Genomic DNA, 13,062 nt, shown 5'->3' on the forward strand with positions numbered 1-13,062 from the left:
AGATAATTACAATTACCCACCGTATGCTACCCATTTTTCACGCATAAAAAGGAAAAACAATTTTTAAATTCAAAGCTAAATTGGCCCAATAATCCAATTAAAAGAGGCCATTTACACACATAAAAAAAAAAGTGTCACAATTATTATTTAAAAAGGAATACACACATACATATATATATATATATATATATATGACTAATTGAATGGTATCTACAACAAAAATAAAATAAAATGTATATAATTTTTGACAAAAAAGAAAGAACTAGTTGTACACCCCCCCCATACCCTCAAATAATAAACCAGTAACATATATAGACCTAAAAACAAGCAAACATAAATTAGCAATAAAAATTAGAATATTAGGAGAAAGTCAGCAATTCGGGCGAAAGAAAAAAAAAAAAAAAAAAAAGTCTATAGGGAATTTATAATACTGTTCAATCTGGTTGCAAAATTAATATGTATAATTCTCAATTCCTTTTATTCAAATGCTATTGAAACCATAAGCAGCATGCCTATGAGTAAATAAGTATAATTTTTGCTTACAACTTTGACCTAAACCTCTTTTGTTATTTCTACACTAGCCTCCTTTTTTTCTTTGTCTCCTTCTTTAGCAAGTGTTTCAGCTTTTTGCCTTTTAGTTAATTCAACTTGTTTAGTAGGCGCCATTCTCGTCATTTCGAGATTAAATACGGAAGATGAGGGTGAATTGTTATAAGCGTGTTCATTATCCTCTTGAAGTTGTGTTGTTTGGCCCTCCACATGCACTGGTGGCACCGATGATGAAGAAGACGAGGTCCCCATTTGATTATGCGTTGCCATGTAACCTTCTTGAATATTGTTTCTCTGTGCGGTTGTCCTTCCTTCCCTTTCTTGTACGCGTGCTGGACTGGGCTCAGCTAAATTAGCACCTCCTTCCTCTAGCGGAGGAGGCGGTGAAAGTGGTTCCGCTTTACTATTAACGTGGAAGATACCTTTGTCATCATAGTAACCTAAATCGTTTTCGTTTGCTTCCTGAGTATATGCTGGGACATAATCCTCGTTCCTTCCTCTTCTTGTGCGCCTAGAATTATGTGTTGTTCTATTATATTCTTGTTGTGACTGTAAATAACTTGGTGGTGTCATCCATGATGTACCTCTAATAGGTGCTTGGCCTCTACGTGCTCTCATGATGTTAGCCCTAATTGTTCCTAAGATAATAAAAATAACAGCCACGACAAAAAGTACAAAAAAAATCCAACGTGCCCATTCCCAATGACTATTCATATAATCACCATCACCATCACCATCATCCCAAAAATCAGATGAAGATGGAGAAGGACTTTGTCTTTTCAGTAATAGACCAACTGTCTTTACAGGCTCAACATATGCGTCCAAATGCATTTTTCTCGTTGTCAATCGGACTTTAGTTTTTCTAATGTTTAAGGAATTACAAATATATATGAATGATTATATTTACTCCTTTTCCTTTATATTATTACTGTTATGATTATCGTTGTTGTGAACATTTACAAGAGTCGTGTTAGTGACAACAATAATGGTAAAAATGCACCTAGATAAGTAATAGTTGATCAGAAACAAAAAACAAAAAAAAAAAAAAAAAAAAAAAAAAAAAGCAAAACGATTTACTTCGGTTTATAAAAAAGGGGCGTTCGGGGTGGCTGCATAAAAAAAGAACGAAGAAATTCGAACAGTTGTTTTTTTTTTTTTTTTTCTTTTTTTTTCTTTTTTTTAAACATCACAGCCTCCTAGTAAGTATTTTGTATGGAAAACAAATTTGTCCGTAGAGGGAAGTTTCGGTTTTCATTTTTTTTTTTTTTTTTTTTTTTTTTTTTTCATTTTATTTTTTAAAAATAACCGAATCATTAAACATTTAAGACACGGAAAAGAATAGAAAGTGTCTATATTAATTATACCATATATGTATATGTATATAATAGAGTGAAAGTTAGAGGGGAAAAAAAAAAAAGTAATGCGTGCTTCAAATAATAAGCCTGGTGATGGAGAATCAAGAATTCCAACATTAACCAAAAATAATGTTGTTTATACCAAAATCCGTACTAAACCAAAATATTTACGTACCATCACAAAAATTTTCATTCTCGTTCGATTATTCCAATTTGTGTTGGTGTATTTAACGCCAAATAAACAATTTGATACATCGACAGCAATTTTGCTTAATGAGTTAAATTTGGATTCTTCGTATTGGATAAATAAGAATGTTTTAAACAAATTACTTTCGTGGGACTCAACGTTTTTCATAAAAAATATTATCAATAGTGGGAATCCAGTTTATGAAAATGAATATGCATTTTCCCCGTTGTGGTGCAAGTTTCTGAGGGCAGTGCTATCCTGGTCTGGTTCCAACATTAATGATGACCCATTTTTATTACTGAAATTAACCATTTTAGCTAATTTTGTACAATATCTATCCGCAATCTCTTTATATTATTTAACTTTAAATGTATTTAAAAATACCAATATGAAGTTCCATGATTTAAATAATTTGGCATTCAAAAGCAGCCTATTATATGTTGTATCTTCTAGCGCTGGCTTCGCTTTAACCTTTTATTCAGAGGGTTTATCTGCATTGTTTACATTTTTAGGATTAATATTCAGGAGCGTATATGTCATAAACTATAACAATGGAATGCTGGGTATTCATACGTGGTGGGATGGGTTGAAATATAGCATTATCACACCACTTTTATTTGGCGTTGCTGTCATAAATAGGCCAAATTGTATTTTATTGGGATATATATATATTTCTGATTTAATGAAATTAATCTCAGCAAAATACCTTACAACTGGAAACCTTACTAATAATGATAATAAACACGCATTTATTTATCCGTTAGTTGGTGGATTTATCCTCTTCATGATATTTATCAAAGAAATGTATTATACACCATATGTTACTTTTTGTAGTAATATTGATAAAAACAGTAATAGTTCCTGGTGTTCCACCTCCATTACTTCATATTTGCCCTTCATTACCAAAACAAACCTCTACAGCTATATTCAATCAGAATACTGGAATGTTGGTCTATTTAAGTATTGGACTTTAAACAACATACCTAACTTCCTTTTTGCTATTCCAAATACAGTACTTTGTGTTTGTGCCTGCAACTATTTTGAAAAAAAACATGTGGTTAAGGCTCTACAACCGCTAATTCACATTACCAAGCTTTTTTTATTGGTTGTGTGGTTTGTAGCGCACACGCAGATAATAAATAGAATTATTAATTTTATCCCATTACATTTATGGTATATCGCAAGTGTGTTAAGTACAAAAACACGATTTAGCGCATCGGAAAATGTCTTAGAATATGACCCCATTAAGATTGATAAATATATTATCACAATTTATTTGTATTGGTTAATTTTATGGTTTCCCTGTCAAACAGTATTGTTTTCTGCATTTTTACCACCAGCATGACAGTATTAGAACTTTTTATGGCTGATATTTTATATAAACGTCCCAAGCTTTTATTAATAACAGAAATATGTACACGATTATAATTTTAAAGGCAAAATAAAACAACAAAAAAGAAAAAAAAAAAAAAAAAAAAAAAAAAAAACGTGAAAAAAAAAGAATAAAGAAAGATGCCATTCAAAACTTTACTCCTGGCTCACTTACGTCTTGTTAAAATACTCTTTGCCAAGAGCTCTAAGGCAGTACGCGATTCACTTGGTGGCAATACAGAACGTAAGTTAGCAATGGCTTTATCTCTATATTCAATGGCCATCTCTCTGGTTTTAGCCACACCGTCATACTTGTAAACCGATGCTAAAGTTTTTTCTACATCACCTGGTTGATTGAAATTTCTTTGGATTAATGGCCCTAATGAGGGATCTTTTTTCCAAGCATGCAACACAGGTGCAGTAGCAATTCCCAGTTTCAAATCAGCATTAGAAGGTTTACCTAGATGCTTTGAAGACACTGTGAAATCTAGCATGTCGTCAACCAATTGAAAACAAATACCAACATTTTTACCGAATTCATAGCACTCATCAACTACATTATTTTCGGCACCAGACAAAATGGCGGTTGCTCTACAAGATTTAGATATTAAAGCCGCAGTTTTTAAATATGTTTTATGCAAATAATATTCAAATGCTGTTTCAATCATTCTATCGTGAGAAATCGCACTAGGTGTATTTACACGGTATGAATGCCCAATAGTCAAGGTTTTTTCTGTTGGAGAGGGCAATTGTTGTAAATTTCCAGCATTATTAATTTTCTTGTAATCTTCATCTATGGCAGTGTTTTTTAACTGCATAAATTCACCCTCCACTAAGTTAGCAATGCTATTAGAAATCAACTCGACAACTTCCGGGTTCCTTAAACGAGAAATTGCAACGGTGGCCCTGCCCAATAGGAAGTCACCGGCTAAAACGGCCATTTTGTTCGTAAACGCAATATTCCCGCTAGGTCTCCCTCTTCTTGTATCTGAATGATCAATAACGTCATCATGGAGCAAGGAAGCAGTATGAATCATTTCTACAATTTCAGCCAACCTTCTTTGTTTAGGTAAAATCCCGCGCTTTTCATCAAATTCGTTTATAAAAGGTTCAGGCCCCTTGGTTAATGGATTTAATGGTTTAATGCCATGCAAGATACTTAACGGTGAAATATGTCTGGCTGGTGGTTCGACCAGTAATGCACTTGGAGGTTTAGAATAAATCGGATCTTCCGGGACATCGCTATAATCAATTTTGATTCTTTGTCTCTGCTCAACCGGAATTTCTGAAAGAGCTCTTGATAACAATAGGACAAGTAAGGGACGAACTTTTTTCCCTTCACCTTCAAAATAATAACCAGTAACTCTATTCAACACTGGGTGACCAGAACCAATCATAAGAGCTATGTTTTTTGCCAATGTGTTCATTTCATTAGAAACTAATGATAATGGATTAGTTAAAAACATTTTCGGGGTAACCAGTCTGGCTGCTGCTTCCATAACATTCAAAAAAGTGGATTTATTCCTAATGGTTGTAGTTATCGTTTTTACTGTTAGGCTAACATTGTTATAGTTTTTAATTATAGACTTATTACCGCTATTACTTAGACCCCTGCGAGAAATTGATAGCGAAACACGAATCATTTTATATATTGGCTGATGTATATAGTTGTAACTTTTTTTTTTTTTTTTTTTTTTTTTTTTCAATAGCTGTTACTCTTAATAATAAAATAAGTTTAGGTAATGTATATTTATTATGTTATTGAAGTAAACCCACAAACTATGTAGAATTTTGTACGTCCACTTTTGTTTTGTTTAAATTAATTTATTGTTGATAAACGAAATTTTTTTTTTTTTTTTTTTTTTTTTTTCTCTCTCTCTCTCTCTTTTTTTTTTTTTTTTTATTTTTTTTTTGCCTTTGATGAATTTCATTCATATGTTAAAGCGGACAAATTAGTTCTTATTGTACGGTATTATGTATATATATATATATATATATATATATAGTTACAAAATAGTCCGTGTAACTTTCGTAATAGATAGATTACCTTTCATAGGTATTGGAAAAATCATTAAAGAGCAAAACAAAAAGACCAACACATCATCAATTAATAAAAACAAACTAATAAAGTAAGCTGAATACAAGCAGCCTTGTTTTGTTAACTGACTTTATATCTGTGGACTCTTATTTCCTAATTTCATTCAATCTTTCGTTTGAAAAAAAAAAAAAAAAACAACAACAACAAAAAAAAAAAACAAAAAAAAAGATTTTTTGAAAAGAAAAAAAAAAAGAAAGAGAAAATTATCTATTTCATTTCATTTTATAAAAGTGCTACCAACTTCAGTTACATAGAAAAGTTGATATCTGGACAAGTACAACTCTTGCCTCATATATTATACGTTTAAAACTAATAATAACGAAAAAAAAAAAAGAAATGATCACGACATCTGAAGAATATTATGCATCTGCAAAAGGGCCATTATCAATGTTGGGAAAATGCCGATTTTGGGTTGACTCCATATTAAAGAAAAACTTTGGTAAAATGATACGAGTCTCTGGACATTCTCCACAACATGTAGCTTTTATTATGGATGGCAATAGAAGATATGCCAAAAAAAAGAATATGCAGATTAAGCAAGGTCATGAAAATGGGTTTCTAAGCTTGTGCCAAATTCTAGAGCTTTGTTATGAGTCAGGTGTTAAAACCGTGACTGTTTTTGCGTTTTCTATAGAAAATTTCAAAAGAACAAAATATGAAGTCAATGCACTGATGGAGTTATTTAAAAAAAGGATAGATCAAGTAATAGCCAATGGTGATATATGTTCCCAATACGGCATCAAATTTAGAACGCTTGGTGATAGGTCTTTGATACCATCTGATGTTATGGTTAAAATACTAGAAGCTGAAAAACTAACTGAAAATAATACTAGAGCCTGTCTAAATTTGTGCTTCCCTTATACCGGTAGACAAGAAATTTACCATTCTATAAAGGAAACGATAAGAGATTCTCTTAATAATAAAATAACAATTAACGAACAAACTATCGATGGGAATTTGTATACAAAAGATGATCCACCCCTAGATTTACTTATCCGTACCAGTGGTGTTTCCAGATTAAGTGATTTTTTACTTTGGCAAGTTGATAAAAAAGGCGTTACAATAGAGTTACTTGATTGTTTATGGCCAGAATTTACTCCATGGAATATGGCTTGTATTTTATTAAAATTTGCATATAAAAAGACAATATTATCGGAAGAAGAGGAAGAAGAAGAGGAAGAGGAAGAGGAAGAAGAGGAGGAAGAGGAAGAGGAAGAGGAAGAGGAGGAAGAAGAGGAAGGAGATGAAAAGGAAGAGGAGAAGCAAGAGGAGGAAGAGGAGGAAGAAAAAGAAAAAGAAGAAGAAAAAGAAAAAGATGCTAATGCCGTTAGCAATGAACGTTTAGATAAAAATTGATATTATAACATAAAAGCCGGCTCGTAAATAATGCATTATCTGTAATTTTAATAGTTGATTTATTATTTGAGATGCTCATGCTTAAAATTCTTGATATCCTAATAGAAACGCTTAAATAACCATCAATACTATATTATTGATTGAAAAAAAAAAAAAAATGAAAAAAATGAAATACCATAGCATAAAGGAATCTAGCCAGTTAAAATATTTTTTTTTTTCCTTTCCAGACTTCAATTTATATATTATTTATATAAATAGATATATTTGTATGTTTTCAGGGGGGAAGACAAAAAAAAAAAAAGGCATAGGACACAATAATATATACATTAAATAAATACTACTAATTCTTTTTATTGATTTCTTGGGCCTTTTCAAATTCTTCTTTGAATTTATCAGCATTCTCCTTGTTACCAAATCTTATAGCCAAAGTCATAGCTTCTGGTTCACCTTCAGAGATATCAGCTGTGACAGTATAAACCCAGGATCTATCAGAACCAACATTTGCCTTCAAAGTATAATCTGGCGAAACATAATGGTTAGCACAGACTTTCAAAGTTTTATCTCTTCTCATTAGTAATCTGATCTTCTTTGTTTCTTTATGTTGTAATAATTTAACATCACCGGTGCCTCTTTCTTTCCATTCACCAGCTTTTGCATCCAATCTAAATAATTTGGCTCTCAATTTTAATAAAGTATTTTCGTTTTCTTCATTAGTTTTAACTTCCACCTTTTCTAAATGAACAACAGGTTCAAAATGAACATCGGCTTCCTCTTCCCCTTCAGCGCTATTTTCTTCATTTTTGGCAGGTTCCTCTTTCTTCTCCTCATCATTTTCCTTTTTCACAGCTTTCTTGGCACCAAACATAGAAAAAACAGCAGCTGATGGTGGTTTTGGGGCAGAAGCAACGGCTTCTCCCTTCTTTTCATCAGTAATATTTGAAACAGTTTCTTTAGTAGACATTATTAAGTTGTTTATTTAAGGTTATATGAATGAAAGCAATGCAGTAGGGTGACGTTTTTGTTTTTCCTTTTTTTCTCTTTTGCTTAGTTATTTGTATTTATGTTTATGTTTACAGTTAAAAACAAGATTCATAATAAGGGAAAAAAAAAATAAATAAATAAATGGTGGCAAGGTCAAATCAGATAGTAAGAATTGAGTGTGAAATGGCGAAAAAAAGAAAAGAAGAATTAAAAAAGAAAAAAAATTAAAAAAAGAAAAAAAATGAAAAAAAGAAAAAAAATGAAAAAAAATGAAAAAAAAAAGAAAGATTTGCATATTTATATATAGATTTCCCTCTTCCTCGCTCCTTTTGTTTCTGTTAATGTGAAAAAGAAAAGGCGAGAAGGGAACTAACTCCCGCGTTACCATAAAAAACATTAAATAAATATAAACAAAAACACGCGATTGAACTCTTACGATGTTAATAAGACAAGATCAATTTTACTTCTTTTTTTTTTCCTTTTTTTTCCTTTTTTTTTTTTTTCCACTTTATATTTTGTAAAATAAAACCACATAGAAAGATTACAAATATACAAAGCGTCAAGTCAAGTATACGAACAGATTCCAAAAAAAAAAAAAAAGGAAAGAACATATACCCATACATATAGAGAACAAGAAAGACTTTTTACAGAGAAAAACGAAAATAAAATAAAAAAAAAAAAAGAAAAAAAACTAAACCTAAATCTTATAAATTAATAATGTAATGAAGATACCAGAAGTCACAAAAGACATCCTCTACATGCAAACACCATTAAAAAAAAAATTTTTGATATAGTCCAAGATAAAATGTAAAAGTAAGCAGATTACTACCCTCGTAATTCTCATCTTTATCTACTCCTTCCTTTTAAAACAAAATAAAATGATATTGATTGAGAATTAAGTACACCTACACATTACACATTAAATGAAGCTCTTTCAGTGGAAGATAAATGCGAAAAAAATGAAGTAGGCGAAATACAACTATCTAACGCTCTTTTGGCGTGCCTGGTCATACATTTTAACCCAAGGATATAACTAGCATTCACCCAACCAAATCCTTCAGTAGCAACACCCTTAAAATCAGATCCTTGATTACCATACTCAGCTTCAACCTTGTGCGGATCAATCTCACTGGTCACATCATACTTTTCAACAACTGCACCATTATAATCAACAAAAACCTTTGTGATGATATACAACCATCTATAAGCCAATCTTCTGGCTACCTTATTGTATGAATAGTTTTTAAAACCTTCCCAGGCCAAAATCTGATGTGGCGCCCATCCAAACGGATAATCCCATTGCCTTACTAGCCTAATGGCCGATATTTCCCCCCTGGATTTTTCGGTGGTAGAAACAAGACCACCAAACATTTCGAATTTAGGTAACGCCTTTGTCACCAAGCTTTCAGCTTGATCTGGAGTACAAAGTTTAGCCCATAAGGGCCAAAATGTTGTTGCAGATTCATAGGTGCTTCTCTGTTTCGTTTTAACATTGTAATCAAAATACATCCCCTCTTCCTCATTCCACAAATACTTGTTAATGCGCTTTGATCTTTCTTCGGCAGCTAAAGTCCAATCTTGAGAGGTAGTGACGACACCCTCATAATCGACGTGCGAATCGCCAAAATACTTCTTGATAACAAACGAAATATCTGTTTCATATTTGTACAATAAAGAGTTTAAATCTATGGTAGCCAAATAGGCACATACATTTTCAAATCTATAGGTAGTATCGTGCCCACTTTCCCTGACCCCTCTATCATGTAAAAAAAACTCATCCAATTCTGGTTCTTTAATTTTTTGTTCATTGTACAGTACCTTTAGCTCTTCAATGGACACATTGTGCTTTAGCGCATATGGCAATAAAATGCTGTCAAAATGGTTGCTTTCTGTTTCTGGTGGAATTCCAAGACCATTTGGATGGTAACAAGATAACCCTGTTTCGGCATCATATCTGGGAGAGATGGTCCATACACTCTTGTATTCTTTAATGGCAGCATCAAATGCCCTTCTCAAAAAATCAATGGCATCCGGGTTCGCATCCTCACCAATTTTATGAAAAACTTTTAGCGCCATATCTGTTAAAAATGGCGGTTGTGACCTACATAAATAATAGGATCTATTAGCATTTAAAATCTTTCCATAATGCTCAATTTCAAAAATAAAATTCTCAACCATTCCTCTAGCTACATCAACCTTGTTGTTTTCCAATAATCCTAACGTCATAAAATAAGAGTCCCAACCATAAAGCTCATTAAAACGACCACCAGGAACAGCATATTTCCAACCTATCATAGTTTCTTTACCCTCCACAGGATCTGTGTGCTTTTGCATTGCTAAAGTCAATAATCCTGGCACATCGTTTAAGGATTCCACGTATTCAGGTGTAATATCCTTTGGCAAATACTCAACATCTAGTAACAAAGATGGGTTGTTCTTAGAAACTTCAATGTAATACTCGTACTGGTCTTGACAGTTGTAGGGCACGTATATTCTTGGTATTTTAGCTTTTGACGCAACAAACTTGTCATCATAAGCAATCTCCCTAATAGACGTCTCATCAATACGTCTTGTTAGTGACTTCCAAAATTCTGTCTCGATTAATCTCCGCAACCTATCGACAGGGTTTTCATTCAATCTTGCCTCATCTAGAACTATCTGCTTTCTTCCAAACTTTTTAGCGATTGTTAATTCTTGTAAAAGGTTAGAAAGCATATAGGTACCTCTGATATTGACAAATTTATATCCCTCAGAATTAGCAGTCCCAATCTTCAATACCTTAGGCCCCTTATCCTCAATGGTAATTTGAAAGTTGTTATCAGTATCCTCGTTCTTTAACAATTTTTCCAACATTTCATCAACATCCTCAATTAAAAGTTTACGAGTTCCTTTGCTCGATGTAATACTATCATCTTCAGACCCTCTTCTTTTAATGGCATAACCAGTAGGCCCCTTGAAATCGTCTAAATTTATACGTGAACTAAGACTTAAAGCTCTTATTCTATGTATCGGTGAATTTCTTCCTCCTGAATTTATGTTTTCAGGTCCATAATAAACATCTGGTGTTGCATATGGATCTACTGTATCATCGTCGTTGTATCTAAAAAAACCGCTCATAACTACGATTGCAAATTTGAGAAAAAATAATTTTTATGAAAGTTCAATACTTCTTTACTATTCAAACGTTTTAGTGCTTTTTGTTTTATTTTTGTAAAGCAGACGACTTTTTACAAATGAAAGACAAGTGACAATTAGGAAAGAAGATTAAAAGAAAAGGAAAAAAAAAAAGAAAATCCATTATATATGTATATATATATAGGGGTTTTTTGAAAGAATGAAAAGAAAGAAGCAAAAGCAAGGGCAAAGGAAAAGGCAAAGGCAAAAGCAAAAGCGAAGGCAAAAGCAAAATCACAAAAAAAGTTTTTTTTTCTTTCTCTTTCTTTTTTTTCCTTAAGGGGTTCATTGCGCACTAAAAGAGGATGATTCAATAACTTATAATACAAAAAGCCAATCACTTAATATACCATAAATGAAAGGGGAAAAAAAAAAAAAAAAATTAAAAAAATTAAAAAAAATTAAAAAAAAATTAAAAAAAATAAAAACCCAGATATATTTAGTCTCCTTTTTAGAGTCCAAAAATTAAAAATAGCACATACAAGTGTGACATCATTCCATGACTCTTGCTATTCTTGTCCCCGTCCCCCTCCCCCCATTTTCTGTTTTATTTAAACTTCTTATCCGCTTTTTACACAAAACCTTGATACGTACCATTAATTTTATTATTACTACAGCTATGACCACGAAATCGGCTTATTAAACGTATTTTCAAGATAAAATATGATTTTGTGGAAACTGCTACTATAGTTTATTTCCCGTCTTTTCACTCTATAATTACTGTACGCCTGGCTCATTTTTAGACTCCGTTATTTTATATTTTTAATAGCATATTATGTTCCTCCAGACAACTACTTATCTCCGGTAAATGTTTTTTATGTAGTCCTAAGTAAAAAAAAAAATATTGCATCGCACTTTTACGTAAGATTCCCCTTTTCCACGTTCGTGTTCGTGTTCGTGTTCGGCTTTTAACTTCTAATTTCCAGTTTCTATATATATATATATATATATATATATATATATATATATTTGTAGATCACCTGTAATGTTAGAATATTTATAATGGGTGATCTATATTCTTCGTAAAATAGTACAACTGGCACAACCTAGCTTGTATATTATTTATACGAATCATTTGAATTATACGTAGAGATGATCGAAAGCAAAACATATAATAATAATAATAACATCCGCGCATATCTTTAAGCAAGAGAATCTAAAAAAAAAAAAATTGCTTTACCACATTATAGTTACTAAAAACGTGAATTCTCTTCTCAATTCGTTGCGAAAATAATTGGCACTGAATCAAAACTTAATCAAGGCTATATTATATTTAAAAATATAAACAAAGTAACTGTGTAAGAAATAAATATGTAGGTGTATATCAAAAACTCATTTTCAAAAAATTGAACATAACAATTTATTCGCATTATTTCATTTCCAGATGTGATGAATCTTTTATTTTTATTACTATTTGAGTTATATAGTTAGATAAAGCGTCCAGCTTACAACATATTAACATTTTTTGCTAACAAACTAAAGAAAACATTACCGCATGCTGACCAACTTGTTAACTATTGGCAAAAAAAAAAAAATATATAAACGTACAGGCGTCTTTTTATTTGTTTATTTAATTATTTAATATATATATATATATATATATTCTTCGCTTTTAATCCTTGCACAACTTATGTTTAACTCTCCTAGTTTTTATACTTACTCATGTAATAATACTGACTTCAGCAATAAATAAAATATAAATGAAGCTTCTATAAATAATCTACAAAAAAAATAGTGTGTAGATTCATATTAACAGATATTTTACATAATATGAATAATTCTATTAAATAGTTAGATGAGTTATTTGTTTAAAATAATCAAATCACACGAGGTACAATAATTATGTAGAAAAACACCCATACGTTTCATACAGCATAACCTGTTGATCGAATAGCTGATGCAACATATCAAAAGTGTTATTCATATTATATAATATACCTGTTAATATAAATATATTACCTTGGTCTCTTTCACCTATGTAGGAAGTCCTG

General features: G+C 31.5%; 6 protein-coding genes across 6 annotated transcripts; 2 read left to right on the plus strand and 4 right to left on the minus strand.

The window, feature by feature from the left end:
• Nucleotides 1–552: 552 nt before the first annotated feature.
• On the minus strand, nt 553–1,380 carry RCR1 (Rcr1p; the record flags this gene model as incomplete). Its single annotated transcript, XM_046077248.1, has 1 exon — nt 553–1,380. The coding sequence occupies one exon, from the start codon at nt 1,378–1,380 to the stop codon at nt 553–555; it is 828 nt and encodes a 275-aa protein (XP_045934990.1).
• A 589-nt stretch (nt 1,381–1,969) lies between these two features.
• GPI18 (GPI-anchor transamidase GPI18) lies at nt 1,970–3,436 on the plus strand (the record flags this gene model as incomplete). Its single annotated transcript, XM_046077249.1, has 1 exon — nt 1,970–3,436. One exon carries the CDS (start codon nt 1,970–1,972, stop codon nt 3,434–3,436), a length of 1,467 nt encoding a protein of 488 aa, XP_045934991.1.
• A 193-nt stretch (nt 3,437–3,629) lies between these two features.
• On the minus strand, nt 3,630–5,105 carry COQ1 (trans-hexaprenyltranstransferase; the record flags this gene model as incomplete). Its single annotated transcript, XM_046077250.1, has 1 exon — nt 3,630–5,105. One exon carries the CDS (start codon nt 5,103–5,105, stop codon nt 3,630–3,632), a length of 1,476 nt encoding a protein of 491 aa, XP_045934992.1.
• Nucleotides 5,106–5,896: 791 nt separating this feature from the next.
• RER2 (ditrans,polycis-polyprenyl diphosphate synthase) lies at nt 5,897–6,916 on the plus strand (the record flags this gene model as incomplete). The annotated part of the gene is made up of 1 exon (XM_046077251.1): nt 5,897–6,916. One exon carries the CDS (start codon nt 5,897–5,899, stop codon nt 6,914–6,916), a length of 1,020 nt encoding a protein of 339 aa, XP_045934993.1.
• A 340-nt stretch (nt 6,917–7,256) lies between these two features.
• YRB1 (Ran GTPase-binding protein YRB1) lies at nt 7,257–7,877 on the minus strand (the record flags this gene model as incomplete). Its single annotated transcript, XM_046077252.1, has 1 exon — nt 7,257–7,877. One exon carries the CDS (start codon nt 7,875–7,877, stop codon nt 7,257–7,259), a length of 621 nt encoding a protein of 206 aa, XP_045934994.1.
• A 932-nt stretch (nt 7,878–8,809) lies between these two features.
• Nucleotides 8,810–11,014, minus strand: SCDLUD_002536 (alpha,alpha-trehalase; the record flags this gene model as incomplete). Its single annotated transcript, XM_046077253.1, has 1 exon — nt 8,810–11,014. One exon carries the CDS (start codon nt 11,012–11,014, stop codon nt 8,810–8,812), a length of 2,205 nt encoding a protein of 734 aa, XP_045934995.1.
• Nucleotides 11,015–13,062: the final 2,048 nt, after the last annotated feature.

This window comes from Saccharomycodes ludwigii, chromosome III (assembly GCF_020623625.1).
Source record: "Saccharomycodes ludwigii strain NBRC 1722 chromosome III, whole genome shotgun sequence".
Taxonomy (NCBI): Eukaryota; Fungi; Ascomycota; class Saccharomycetes; order Saccharomycodales; family Saccharomycodaceae; genus Saccharomycodes; species Saccharomycodes ludwigii.